The following is a 13,398-nucleotide window of genomic DNA, read 5'->3' on the forward strand; positions in this document are numbered from 1 at the left end:
TGCAACCACTCTGGAAAACAGCATGGAGGTTCCTCAAAATGTTGAAAATAGAACTGCCCTATGACCCAGCAATTGCACTATTGGGTATTTACCCTAAAGATACAAACGTAGTAATCCAAAGGGGCACGTGCACCCTAATGTTTATAGCAGCAATGTCCACAATAGCCAAACTATGGAAAGAACCTAGATGTCCATCAACAGATGAATGGATCAAGAAGATGTGGTATATATACACAATGGAATACTATGCAGCCATCAAAAGAAACGAAATCTTGCCATTTGCGACAACATGGATGGAACTAGAGCGTATCATGCTTAGCGAAATAAGTCAAGCGGAGAAAGACAACTATCATATGATCTCCCTGATATGAGGAAGTAGTGATGCAACATGGGGGCTTAAGTGGGTAGGAGAAGAATCCATGAAACAAGATGGGATAGGGAGGGAGACAAACCATAAGTGACTCTTAATCTCACGAAACAAACTGTGGGTTGCTGGGGGGAGGGGGGTTGGAAGAAGGGGGGTAGGGTTATGGACATTGGGGAGGGTATGTGCTTTTGGGTAAATTGGAAGGGGTGGTGAACCATGAGGGACTATGGACTCTGAAAAACAATCTGAGGGGTTTGAAGTGGCGGAGGGGTGGGAGGTTGGGGTACCAGGTGGTGGGTATCATAGAGGGCACGGCTTGCATGGAGCACTGGGTGTGGTGAAAAAATAATGAATACTGTTTTTCTGAAAATAAATAAATTGGAAAAAGAAAAAACATGTCTCATAATTTAAAAGAAGGACTTCACTAAACTGCCCTCCTTCCTCTTTAATGGTTTTAGTTCCTCGAATCTTCTACTGAAGTTTTAATATTTTGTTAAACTTTAATTATTTATTTTTAAAATTTTATTTTATTTTTTTCAGTGTTCCAAAATTCATTGTTTAACTTTATTAAATGAAAGTTGCTAACTACTGGGAGCACTTCTCTTTGCTTTTGTCCTATCAGCCCTAACAGATATGAGTAAATCAGTTAAAGGACAGTCTTGACAATTTCTTCTGTTTCTCTTACTTTGCAGATTATTCTTCAGCTGTTCAGAAATTTTCTCAGACACTTCAGTCCTTTCAGTTTGATTTTATTGGAGACACTCTGACTGATGATGAGATTAACATTGGTAAGTCTTCAGCTGCATGTGGCCTTGTGCTTCTTGAGGCAGTTCTTAAACCATGAGTCTCCTAGGTTTCTGGATACAGGAAACTTGGACATCTTCATCCTCTGTGGTCTAGTGCCAATCTCATGGGAGGCTGCTTAAGAAGGATAGAGAAACACCGTTTTCCAGTCCCATTCCCCTCTCACACAAAAGCAATAAAAAGATATCCCTTAAGCCTCCACTGAGGTCTTTGACTCAGTCAATCTGCAGGGGACTTTTTCTTTAAAGAATCTAATACATGAAAATAGATATTTTTGTGAAGGATAAAGTAAAGGTGATTTTTTTTGAAGAAAATTCCAAAATAATGTAGAGTAACAGTCCTCCAAGGAATAAACTCTAGAATGTTTAAAAGTAGCATTTATATAGGTCCAGCTTTTCAGACAACAGGACATTTGACATAACCTCTTGGGAATTGAATTTAACAACTCACTGTATGAGTTGTGTGATATTGGACAGATACTTCCTTTTTCTGAGCCTTAGTCTTGTCATCTATAATATGTGGTTAATATTAATATCAAGAGTGTTACTAGGAAGAGATTGAACAGTGGAAGTTAAAGAACTTTGTTTTTGTGTTAGTTACTATGAAGTTAAAGTGGTGTTGGCCAACTCTGGCCCTTGGCCCAAATCTTGCCTGCCACTGTTTTTTGGTAAGTAAGGTTTTGTTGGAACACAGCTACATTTATTTATTTAAATATTGTCTAAGAGAAAAATATTGTCTAAGGGTACGTTTGTGGTAGGACAACAAAATTGAATAGAAGTGGCAGAGACTAGATGGCTTTCAAAGCCTAAAATATTTGCTCTGGTCATTTAAGAAGAAGTTTGGTAACCAGCAAGTTAAAGAATTCATGTAAAGCATTTGCTAGACAAGATCATTGAACCACAGAACTATTGCGAATGCTTTAATGTCACTGAAACAAGTTAGTTACGCAGTTGTATTTATGAACCCCAGCATTAAAATATAAAGATGTATTATTATTTTATGGTCATTGTAGTAAATATGAATCGTATATGGTTTCACTTATTTGTGGAGCATAACAAATAGCATGGAGGACAAGGGGTGTTAGAGAGGAGTAGGGAATTTGGGTAAATTGGAAGGGGAGGTGAACCATGAGAGACTATGGACTGAAAAACAATCTGAGGGGTTTGAAGTGGCGGGGGGGGTGGGAGGTTGGGGTACCAGGTGGTGGGTATTATAGAGGGCACGGCTTGCATGGAGCACTGGGTGTGGTGAAAAAATAATGAATAATGTTTTTCTGAAAATAAATAAATAAATAATAATTAAAAAAAAAAGTATAAAATTACCTATGATAGTAAGATATTCCAGTACAGAAACAATGTATTGAATGCTATTGGCATATTATATTTTAACTCTCTTTTGTACATGTATCTCTTTTATGTGTATGCAATTTAGTTCATGCTAAATACATAGTTTTATCTTTTTAACTTAACATTTTATCATAATCATCTTCTGATAGCATTTAAAATTCTTTGTATATTTCATGGTGGCGGGGGCAAGGGAATTGTTTTTATTCACTGCTGTTTCCCCAGTGTGTAGAGGAGTACCTAACATATAGTAGATGCTCAGTACATGTTTGCTGAATAAAAAAAAATAATGGATGCATTCAGATCTCTTTATTATAGGAGCCTTACTTTATATAGTATTCAACTATTTAGCTTATTTCCAGTTTTTCACTATTATAAATAATACATCAATGAGTACTTTTGTAAGACTAAGATTGATGACTTTTAGTAAATATAAATATGGTGGTATAAATAATGAAGCACACATTTGCATTTATATTATTTATTCACTTCATTTTAATTTTATAAATCTATTTTTGTCTAAGGGCATGACTTATTTAAAAATTAATATCATGGCCTTGAGAGTCAGATAGCCCAAATTTGAACTCTAGCTTTGGAACTTATTATCTGTGTAACCTGGGTAGGTGACTCCCTTTCTAAGTGTAAATTTTTCTCATATGGAAATAGGGATGAGATGATCAATGCCAAGTGTGCACAGTGCCTAAATACATGTTAACTGTTTAATCATTGTTAATATAATATTTGCTTTTTTGTGCTCTGCAATGGATCAAATGTTTCTGTGTCCTTCCCAAAATTCACATGTTGAAATACTAACCCCTGATATGGTGATATTAAGAGCTTGAGTCTTTGGGAGGTACTTCGGCCATGAAGGTGGAACCCCTTATGAATGGGATTAGTGTCCTCATAAAAGAGACACCAGAGGGCTCTTTTACCTTCCTTCCATCATGTGAAGATACACAAGAAGTTGTCAGTCTGCAACCTTGAAGAGGGCTCTCACCAGAATCTAACTATGCTGACACCGTGTTCTCAGATTTCCAACCTCCAGAAATGTGAGAGATAAATTTCTCTTGTTTATAAGCCACCCAGTCTATAGTACTTTGTTATAGCATCCTAAACTTAGTAAGGCAGAAGAAATTGGTACTGAGAAGTTGGGGTGTTCCTGTACCACATACCTAAAAATGAGGTAGCTTTGGAATTAAGTAATGGGAGGAATCTGTAAAAGTTTGGAAGTGCATGCTAAGGAAAGCTTAGATTGCCATGAATGGAATTTTAAAGGCAATTGTGGTGAGAATTCAGAAAGAAAAAAGGCGAGCCATAGAGAAAGTTTCCATGAACAACATGTTATTAGACAATGGAGAAAAGCAATCCTTGTTATAAAGTAGGCAAAGAACTTGGCTGAACTGTGTTTATATTCTGGTGTTTTGTGGAAGGTAGTGTTTTCCGACTGAAAAAGTTGAATGTTTGGCTGAGGAAATTTCTAAGCAAAGTGTTAAAAGAATGTCTTGGTTCCCCCTGTTTCTACTAAAAACTAAGGGGAGAAAAATGAATTAAAGATGGAATTATTAAACAAAATGGAACAAGAATTTCAAGATGTGGACATTTCTTTGCCTGTCCATATTACAAAAAAAGACAGTGTGTTTGAAAGAGAACACCAAGGGTGTGGTGGACCGGCTGTTGCATAAGGAGATCAATGTGGGTGTGAACCATGGATGTAATCAACTATTCCAACAGAAGCCAGGGATAGAGATGGGATTTTATGAGCAGAAACACTCCCCGCTGGGACTATAGGAAATAAAAAAAATGGGACAAAATGAAGGAAGACTCTTTGACTTCTTAGACCCTGTAAGACCTGACCATACAGCTATTTGGCTATGAACATGCACTATTTTTCAAAGACAACAGAAGAAGGACTCTGAAGCCAATCCAGAGATCATCAGGGCTGCCATTTCTATCAAATGTCAGAGTCTAGAGGCCCTGTAGCCTCCCACTAGATTTGAAAGGATGAGACCAATGCCCAAGGAGCTGTAGGGGCGGGCCCACGGAGGGTACAACACCTACCCTACCATAAATGTCAACCAGTGCCATTTAGGAAAAAGGTGTGTGAGTTTGAGCATGTTGGCTTATAAACAAAATAAAACAATATAAATAAAAAAAACAACACCCCCCAGTGATACCATGTTCTTGTGGGTGTTTGTGAGCTCCATGTAAGTTTGCTAGCTGTGACACATTTGCTTCTTAATGTGTGCTTTACAATAACACTTTAACTCAGTTACCATTTGCCTGCCAAGTCCCGTAACTCATAATTATCATCTGATCATTGCCTTTAGGGATGATGAATCATGAATTGACCTTTATTGATGGGGACTGAAAAAAGATTTTGAGATTTTAAGTGGCCTGACATAGTCATCTTTGTTGAGTATGCCATTCTGAGAACTGGGATTTGTGGTAGTAGTGAGAAGAACAACCAGTGCTCCAACAGTTTAAGGTGATGCTCTTTGTAGGCTTTGAGAAGAAATATTAGCGACCCTACTGGGAGGGCACTGCTAGGAAAGAACAGTTGTGTTGGAAGCTGAGATGGGAGAGTGTGCCATACCCTCTAATTGTCAACACTACTAGCCCAGAGTGGATAGATCTTCTGTTTAACCAGAAAAATTGGTAAAAGTACAGTTACAATAGAATTTTGGGTTGAGGTTTAGATTTCATATTATCTGTGAAGAGAACCTTGCAGTTATTTTCATAATGAATTTTGTTGATGGCTGCAAAATGCAACTCAGTACCATTAACTCCCTTGTAGATACCAGTTGTCTAACAGAGATGGAAGTGATTCCTAGAGGATGTGAGCAAAACCTGAGACTTCTCTGAAGAGTCCCTTCCCTTGATCATCAGCACTAGTAACTAACTTGAGTAGTCTGTATGTAACAGGGACAAGTGAGAGGAAGTGTCTCACTGCCCTGATGACATTTGTCCCTGCTCTAGAGCAAGACATCTATGCCTTCAATTGGCATTGTGTGGCTTTTTCTCTACCTCTGTATCTTAGTAACTAAAGGAAATTTCAGGTGTTTAGGTAGTTTTGTGTATACTTCAGATTTCTTAGCTATGGGATCTTAGCAATATTACCCAAGCTTATTGGGCCTCTGTTTTCCTCATCAGTAAAGCAGGAAGTATATTCTATTTCACATGACTGTGGGAAATAAATCAGTTAAGTACATATACCAGAGAGTATATGTAAATCATTAGGCTCAGTGTCTGACTTATGATTGGTGCTCAGTATCTCATAGTTGTTACCAGGAAGGTGGTAGAAACTAAGTTTTGGAAAATCTCAGTTTGAAATTATATTTCTTGAATAACTGTGAAGGAAAAGGTAAAATAAAATATTAATATTCCAAGAACATTAGAGGGTATCTAGCTTAGTTATTTCTAATATGTGTCAGAGTGACCTGAAGCTCTTATTGATCCAGAGTCTCAGGACCTCTCTTAGATCAAATGAATCAGAATCTCTGTAATGGAGCCCCGGGCTCTGATTCCTACACAGTCATCAGTGAGCATTTTGGAACCCCACGTCAGTTTTCAGGTTTTTTCATACTGTTCCTTGGATCCTCAATTTCTCCTATCCACCAAAGCTCAAATGAAGCAGGTTAAGAATTTACTTGAAGAATTTCATTTCCAGGTGAAAAAAAAAAGCTGATACTTTCAGAGTGTTTACCAAGTACCACATCTGGTTTTAAGCACTTTACATAAACTGATGAGAGAGAGGCAGAGACAGGTGAATGCAAGCGTGTGCACACACACACATACACACATACACAGTGAGAGAGGGAAAAAATGAGAATATACTAAGCTGGTTTACCAACCCTCCCGCCACCACTCCTGCCAATCCTACAGATAGGGAAACTGATGTCCAGAGTTGGGCTAGTGATTGTTGAAGGTAGTGCCAGAACCAAAGTCTCCTAAAGCCCAACTGATTTATTCAACTAATTTTTGTTGAGCACCTGCTATGAATCCTGCCATCATGCAAATTCCATTCAGTTAAGTTTTGGGAAGAAATATATGCAAATAACTTCCTATATCATTGCAGTACTAGGAGCAAGAAAGTGGGTGCTTTCCACATAGGCATCAGAGAACCTCCTTGCTCTTTTCTGAGGAACCCTGCTATGCATTTGTTCATTAGTAAATAGGTGGAAAGTATCCACTAAATGCCATAGACTGGGGACTCAGAAACACAATGAATCTCCCTGTCCTCAAGGATCTCAGTCTGTTAAAGGAGGCAGATGAGTATACAGACAATTGCAAGACAATATAATAAGTACAATGATAGAGGTAGGCACACAGTAGCCCCTATTCCACACTGGTGTGTGTGTGTGTGTGTGTGTGTGTGTGTGTATGTGTGTGTGAGATAGGGAGAATAAACAAGGAAGGCTTTTCAGGGAAATGATACTGAAGTTAGATGCAAGGCTAGGGTGAGGCAAGTGAGGATGCTAGGGCTGAAATTTAAGAAAGCACTTATTCTCAGGTTCATGCAAAGTGCAGGTGGGCACCATATTGTGAGTGCCTCCCAAATTTTGCACCCTCACTTGCCTTTCTCCTGACCTGGTCCTGATCTAAGTTGGATTTCTAAAGGATGAATGAGAATTAAGAAAAGACAACAGAGAAAACAAATATACAAAAGTACAATTGAGGGGAGTAAAATTATATCTTTCTTAAAGCTGGAAGACATTGAATGTGACAGGAAAAAGTTGAGGGGGAGTCAGAGATAAAGACCGGAGAGGTTGCATAAAGGCTATGCGAGTTTTGGCAGGTGATGAAAATGAGCAAATCAGACTGGATATAGGATGGCAATTGATATTCTGTCGCTGTGGCTTGTAATGAGAGGTAGGACTTGTGACAAACAGAAAAAGACATGCTACGTCTAAGAGCAGCATCTTGAATGGGCTCCAGTGATTGTTGCCATCTAAAAATGTACATCTATGTGGCCAGTATCTCTTATTTTTTTTCAGAAAATTATACCCAGATATTTTATGCATAGTATTAATTGTCAGCAGTTAAGTCAAATAAAAACACTATGGACTCTTAGAAACAAAAAACTGAGGGCTTTGGAGGGTAGGGGTGGGTGATGGGTGAGCCTGGTGGGTATTAAGGAGGGCACATATTGCATGGAGCTGGGTGTTTTACATAATCATGAATCTTAGAACATTGCATCAAAAACTAATGATGGGGGGGGACAAGATGGCGGGGGAGTAGGAGGAGGCGCCTTTTCAGCCTGTACCCCAAAGTGAGCTGATTACCTACCAGAGAACTCCGATCACGCATGAAATCAGCCTGAGATCAGAATTATACACGTCTGGATCTCTACAGGGGCAGAAGACGCCAGTGGGCAGGTAAAGCAGTATGGGAACAGCGGACTGATATCAGAAGATAAACAAAAGGGGGAGGGAGCCACCAGAGGCAACCGGTTGGAAAGTAATACCCCAATACGAGCGAGAGTGCCCTGCGTCTGGGGACCAGCATTAACTTGGAGACTGGTTGAAAGCACTCCAAAAGAGCAAAGGATCGCGGGGGGATTGTGGGAATCGGGGTGGCTAGGGACAGGGGCTTAAGTCCCCGGTCCCAGGACAGTCTCCCCAGCGCTAAGGTAGAGAGAGTGTGGCGGAGAAACCAGTTCCTGGTCCCTAAGCCACCGGCGCGCCAGAGAATGCCTGGGTTCTAGTTCCAGTGAAGGGATGGGAGCCGCGCCGGTTGGCAGAACGCCCGCTAGCCCTACCACAAAGCTCGAGATACGCGCGCACGTCCCTCATGCTCCCCGGAGTTACAAAGGCCCGGCCAGCGCTCTTTGACCCGTGCCATTGTTTCAAAGCCTAAGCCGCGCGCCCGAAACTCCTCCCCTGACAGAGGTGCGCAAAAGCCCAGCATGGGGCTTACGGACCAGCGCCCCATTCTCAGTGCCCGAGACGCGCGGCGGACCCATGGCTGCCTCTGAAAAGAGGTGCGGGCAATCTGGGCATTCCGAGCCTGGGCCAGCGGCAAAATCTCAGTGTGTGACTGCTGCTTGGAACCTCTCTGGCGGTCGGGAGCTCCCAGACAGCCGCCACTGACTTGGCTTTGGGTACGAGCAAAAGATCCTGCACCCACAGGGTCTGCAACTTGGAACCTGCTTTGCCAGCGGCCAAGGGGGAACTTACTCAGGTTCTGCACCCAGACTGAGGCTTCTCTCTGAGAGGGAGATCAGGTTGCGGTTTGATTTCCTCTAATACTACAAAAACCATCAAAGGCGGTCAAGGTGAGAGAAAAAAAAGTGAACAAGCATAAAAACTGCCAGAGAACAAAAGCCTGAAAAAAACCAGTTTGCTCAGAGCCCACCCCCTTGAGGGGGGCAGGAGGACTTAACTCAGGAAACATCATTGACTGACAACCCACGTGGCAGGCCCCTCCCCCAGAAAACAAACCAAGAAAGGAAAAAAAAAATGACTACAAGAGAACAACCACTACTTCATAGGAAAACTTGTATTGTTCACTCATTCCCACTATTCCGGTTCATATTTTTTTTTTTTACACATAGGTAATTTTTTAACCTATTTACCATCACAGCAAGTTGTACAGTACATCAAATTCCATAATACCTTTCTAACCTGAACTTTTTGATACATACACCTATGTTTTTCTTTTGCATTTTTATTTTTTGAATTCCTTTTTTTAAATTTTAGTTTAGTTTAGTCTAGTTTATTCCTTTTTATCTTTATCTTCTAATATTCATATAGAGTTAAACTTCAAAGTAATCCCCTTTCCCCAATCAATACTACCGCTGTAGGTAAACCAATTTTTAATCCCCTTTATCTTAGGAAAGTTGAGTCCTTTAACAAAGATATCAAGATACATTCAGGAAGAATCAAAACAACCTTCCCCGCACACACTGAGAATTTATAAGAACTCTCCCATCTTCTTCCACCAGTGTTTCTGTGTTTTTTGTGTTTGTCCTGATAGCATATAAATTTTACACTTGTGGTTCTTTTTGACGAGGTTCTTTCTTTATTTGCATATATATATATATTTTTTTCTCTTGTCATATACTTGTATCAGTCTTTTTATCTCTTTTTGTTTGTCTACTTCATAAATCTTACCTTGGGGCCCATCTGGGCTGAACCTTATTTTTCATCTTCCCTTTCTTTCCTGTCTCTCTCTCTCTCTCTCTCTTTTTCTTCTTTTTTTTTTCTCTTTTTCTTTTCTCTTGTCTCTCGTTTGGGTGGGGAATCCTGATTGCTCAGAAGTGTTCCAGGTTGCACCTTGACTGCACCAGAGTTGATACATCCAGCTACATCTGTTCAGTCATCTCCCACCAAAATGACTAGGAGGAGGAATGCCCAACAGAAGAAAAATACAGAGGATGGACCTTCTGCAACAGAGCTAACGGCTATCAACATAGACAATATGTCGGAAAGAGAATGCAGGCTAAAAATTATCCAGGCAATACTAGGTTGGAGAAAGCCATGGATGACCAAACAGAATTGATTAGGGCCGAACTGAAAGCGACCAGACAGGATGTTCACAATGTTAGGGCAGAGCTTAAAGCTACCAGGGAGGAGGTTCACAATGCTCTCAATGAGTTCCAATCTAATCTAAACTCTCTCAAAGCTAGGGTAACTGAGACAGAAGATAGAATTAGTGATCTGGAAGACAAACAGATAGGGAGAAAGGATCAGGAGGAAGCCTGGAACAAACAGCTTAGAAACCATGAAAACAGAATCAGGGAAATAAATGATGCCATGAAGCGTTCCAACGTCAGAATTATTGGAATCCCTGAAGGGGAGGAGAAAGAAAGAAGTCAAGAAGATATAGTGGAGCAAGTCCTTCATGAAAATTAAAAACAAGAAATTAAAAACAGAGCTTCCCTATGACCCTGCCATTGCACTCCTGGGTATTTACCCCAAAGATACAGATGTCGTGAAAAGAAGGGCCATCTGTACCCCAATGTTCATAGCAGCAATGGCCATGGTCGCCAAACTGTGGAAAGAACCAAGATGCCCTTCAACGGATGAATGGATAAGGAAGATGTGGTCCATATACACTACGGAGTATTAGGCCTCCATCAGAAAGGATGAATACCCAACTTTTGTAGTAACATGGATGGGACTGGAAGAGATTATGCTGAGTGAAATAAGTCAAGCAGAGAGAGTCAATTATCATATGGTTTCACTTATTTGTGGAGCATAACAAATAGCATGGAGGACAAGGGGTGTTAGAGAGGAGAAGGGAGTTGGGGTAAATTGGAAGGGGAGGTGAACCACGAGAGACTATGGACTCTGAAAAACAATCTGAGGGTTTTGAAGTGGCGGGGGGGGTGGGAGGTTGGGGTACCAGGTGGTGGGTATTATAGAGGGCACGGATTGCATGGAACACTGCGTGTGGTGAAAAAATAATGAATACTGTCTTTCTGAAAATAAATAAATTGGAAAAAAAACAAACTAATGATGTATTTTATGGTGACTAACATAACAATAAAAATTAAAAAAAAAACCTAATGATGTATTGTATGGTGACTAACATAACTCACCTAAAAAAAAAACAAACACATTATCCAAACCAAGAAAAACATACCTATTGCCCAAATACAGTGGATGGGTTTGTGATGTTGATGCCTGGGTTAGAGGCCTGGAATACCTCATGAAATTTTTTGAAAAAAAAAATTTTTTTTTGGATTGTACCCTGAAGTTTATGGGGAATAAGACACAGATGGGAAAAGATCAGGAAGGAGACCTAGGCAGATTCCCAAAAGTTTTGACTTAATCCTAAAATTTCTGATGGACCTCACTGGAGAACCTTATACACATATTTTTTTCTTTTCACGTTTTTATTTAAATTCCAGTTAACATACAGTATTATATTAGTTTCAGGCATAGAATTAAGTCATCCAGCACTTATATATAACACCCAGTGCTCATCACAAGTGCTCTCCATAATATCCATCACCTATTTAATCCATACCCCGCCTACCTCCCCTCCAGCAACTCTCAGTTTCTTTTCTATAGTTGAGTCTATTTCCTTGTTTGCCTCTCTCTTTTCCCCCCATGTTTATCTCCTTTGTTTCTTAAATTCCACATATGAGTGAAATAATAAGCTATTTGTCTTTTTCTGACTGACTTATTTCGCTTAGCATAACACACTCTAGCTGTATCCACATCATTGTAATGTCAAGATTTCATTCTTTTTAGAACCAAGTAATATTCCATTGTATGTGAGTTTGAGTGTGTCTATGTGTGTGTGTGTGAAAAGATAGGTATATATGTGTATAATGTTTATATATGTGTGTGCACAAAATACACATATGCATATGTATACAGAATATGCACTATATATATGTATGTGTGTATCTGTGTATATATACATATATTTGTATATTCTCATATCTGCTTTATCCATTCATCTTCATCAGTCAGTTGACATTTGGCCTCTTATCATAATTTGACTATTGTTGATAATTCTGTTACAAACATCAGGGTGCATGTATCCCCTCAAATTAGTATTTTTGTATCTTAGGGTAAATACCTAGTTGTGCATTTGCTGGATCATTGGGTACTTCTATTTTTAACATTTAAATGAACCTCCATACTGTTTCTAGAGTAACTGCATCAGTTTGCATTACCACCAACAGTGTAAGAGGTTCCTCTTTCTCTGCATCCTTGCCAACATCTGTTGTTTCCTGTGTTGTTGATTTTAGCCACTCTGAAGGGTGTGAAGTGGTATCTCATTGTAGTTTTAATTTGTATTTCCCTGAGGATCAGTGATTTTGAGCATCTTTTCATATGTCTGCTGGCCATCTCGATGTCTTCTTTTGAAAAATGTCTATTCATGTCTTTTGCCCAATTTTTAATTGGATTATTTGTTTTTAAGCATTTGTCAGATACGTAATTTGCAAGTATCTTCTCCCATTCTGAAGGTTGCCTTTCAGTTTTACTGATGGTTTCCTTTGCTGTGCAGAAGTGTTTTATCTTGATGAGGTCCCAATAGTTTATTTTTGCTTTTGTTCTCTTGCCTCAGGAGACATATCTAGTAAGAAGTTGTTATGGCTGATGACAAAGGGGTTATTGCTTGTTGTGTTCTCCTTTAGGGTTTTGATGGTTTCCTGTTTCATATTTAGGTCTTTCTTCCAATTTGAATTTATTTTTGTGTATGGTGTAAGGAAGTGGTCGAGTTTCATTCTTTTCATGTTGCTGTCCAGGTTTCCCAACACCATTTGTTGAAGATACTGTCTTTTTTTCCATTGGATATTCTCCCCTGCTTTGTCAAAGATTAGTAAACCATATGGTGTAATCTATTTACACTCAGAGTAATTATTGAAGATACGTACTACTTAGTGCTATTTTATTATTTGTTTTGTTGTTTCTGGAGATTTTCTCTGTTCCATTCTAATCTTGGTTGCTTTTGGCCTTTCCTTCCTACTCAAGAATCCCCTTTAATATTTTTTATTACGTTCTGTTAGCCAGCGTCTAGCACATCATTAGTTTTTGATGTAGTGTTCATTGATTCATTAGTTGCATATAACATCCAGTGTTCATCACAATATGTGCCCTTTAATATTTTTTGCAGGACTGGTTTAGTGGTCATGCACTCCTTTAGGTATTGTTTGTCTGGGAAATTCTTTATCTTTCCTTCTATACTGAATGATAGTCTTGCTACTGGATAGAGTATTTTTGGCCACAGATTTTACCCATTCAGCACATTGAATATATTATGCCACTCTGAACTGTCTTGTAAAGTTTCTGTGAAGACATCTACTGATAACATAGTGGACTTACCTTGTACATTAGGGACTTCCTTTTTCTTGCTGCTTTTAGAAATTTTTCCTCATCACTATGTTTTGCAAGAATTTCTTTTTCTTTTGAAAATTTAACTGCA

General features: G+C 39.3%; 1 protein-coding gene across 3 annotated transcripts in view; it reads left to right on the forward strand.

Moving 5' to 3' along the window:
* OPHN1 (oligophrenin 1) overlaps positions 1 to 13,398 on the forward strand; it is a 560,040-nt gene that overhangs the window by 175,592 nt on the left and 371,050 nt on the right. For all 3 annotated transcript variants that reach the window (XM_044235858.1, XM_044235860.1, XM_044235859.1), the window contains exon 3: positions 1,060 to 1,155. In XM_044235858.1, coding sequence (XP_044091793.1) covers positions 1,060 to 1,155 — 96 coding nt within the window. The remainder of the gene's footprint in view (positions 1 to 1,059; positions 1,156 to 13,398) is intronic.

The sequence above is a fragment of the Neovison vison genome, chromosome X, assembly GCF_020171115.1.
Source record: "Neovison vison isolate M4711 chromosome X, ASM_NN_V1, whole genome shotgun sequence".
In the NCBI taxonomy this organism is placed as follows: Eukaryota; Metazoa; Chordata; class Mammalia; order Carnivora; family Mustelidae; genus Neogale; species Neogale vison.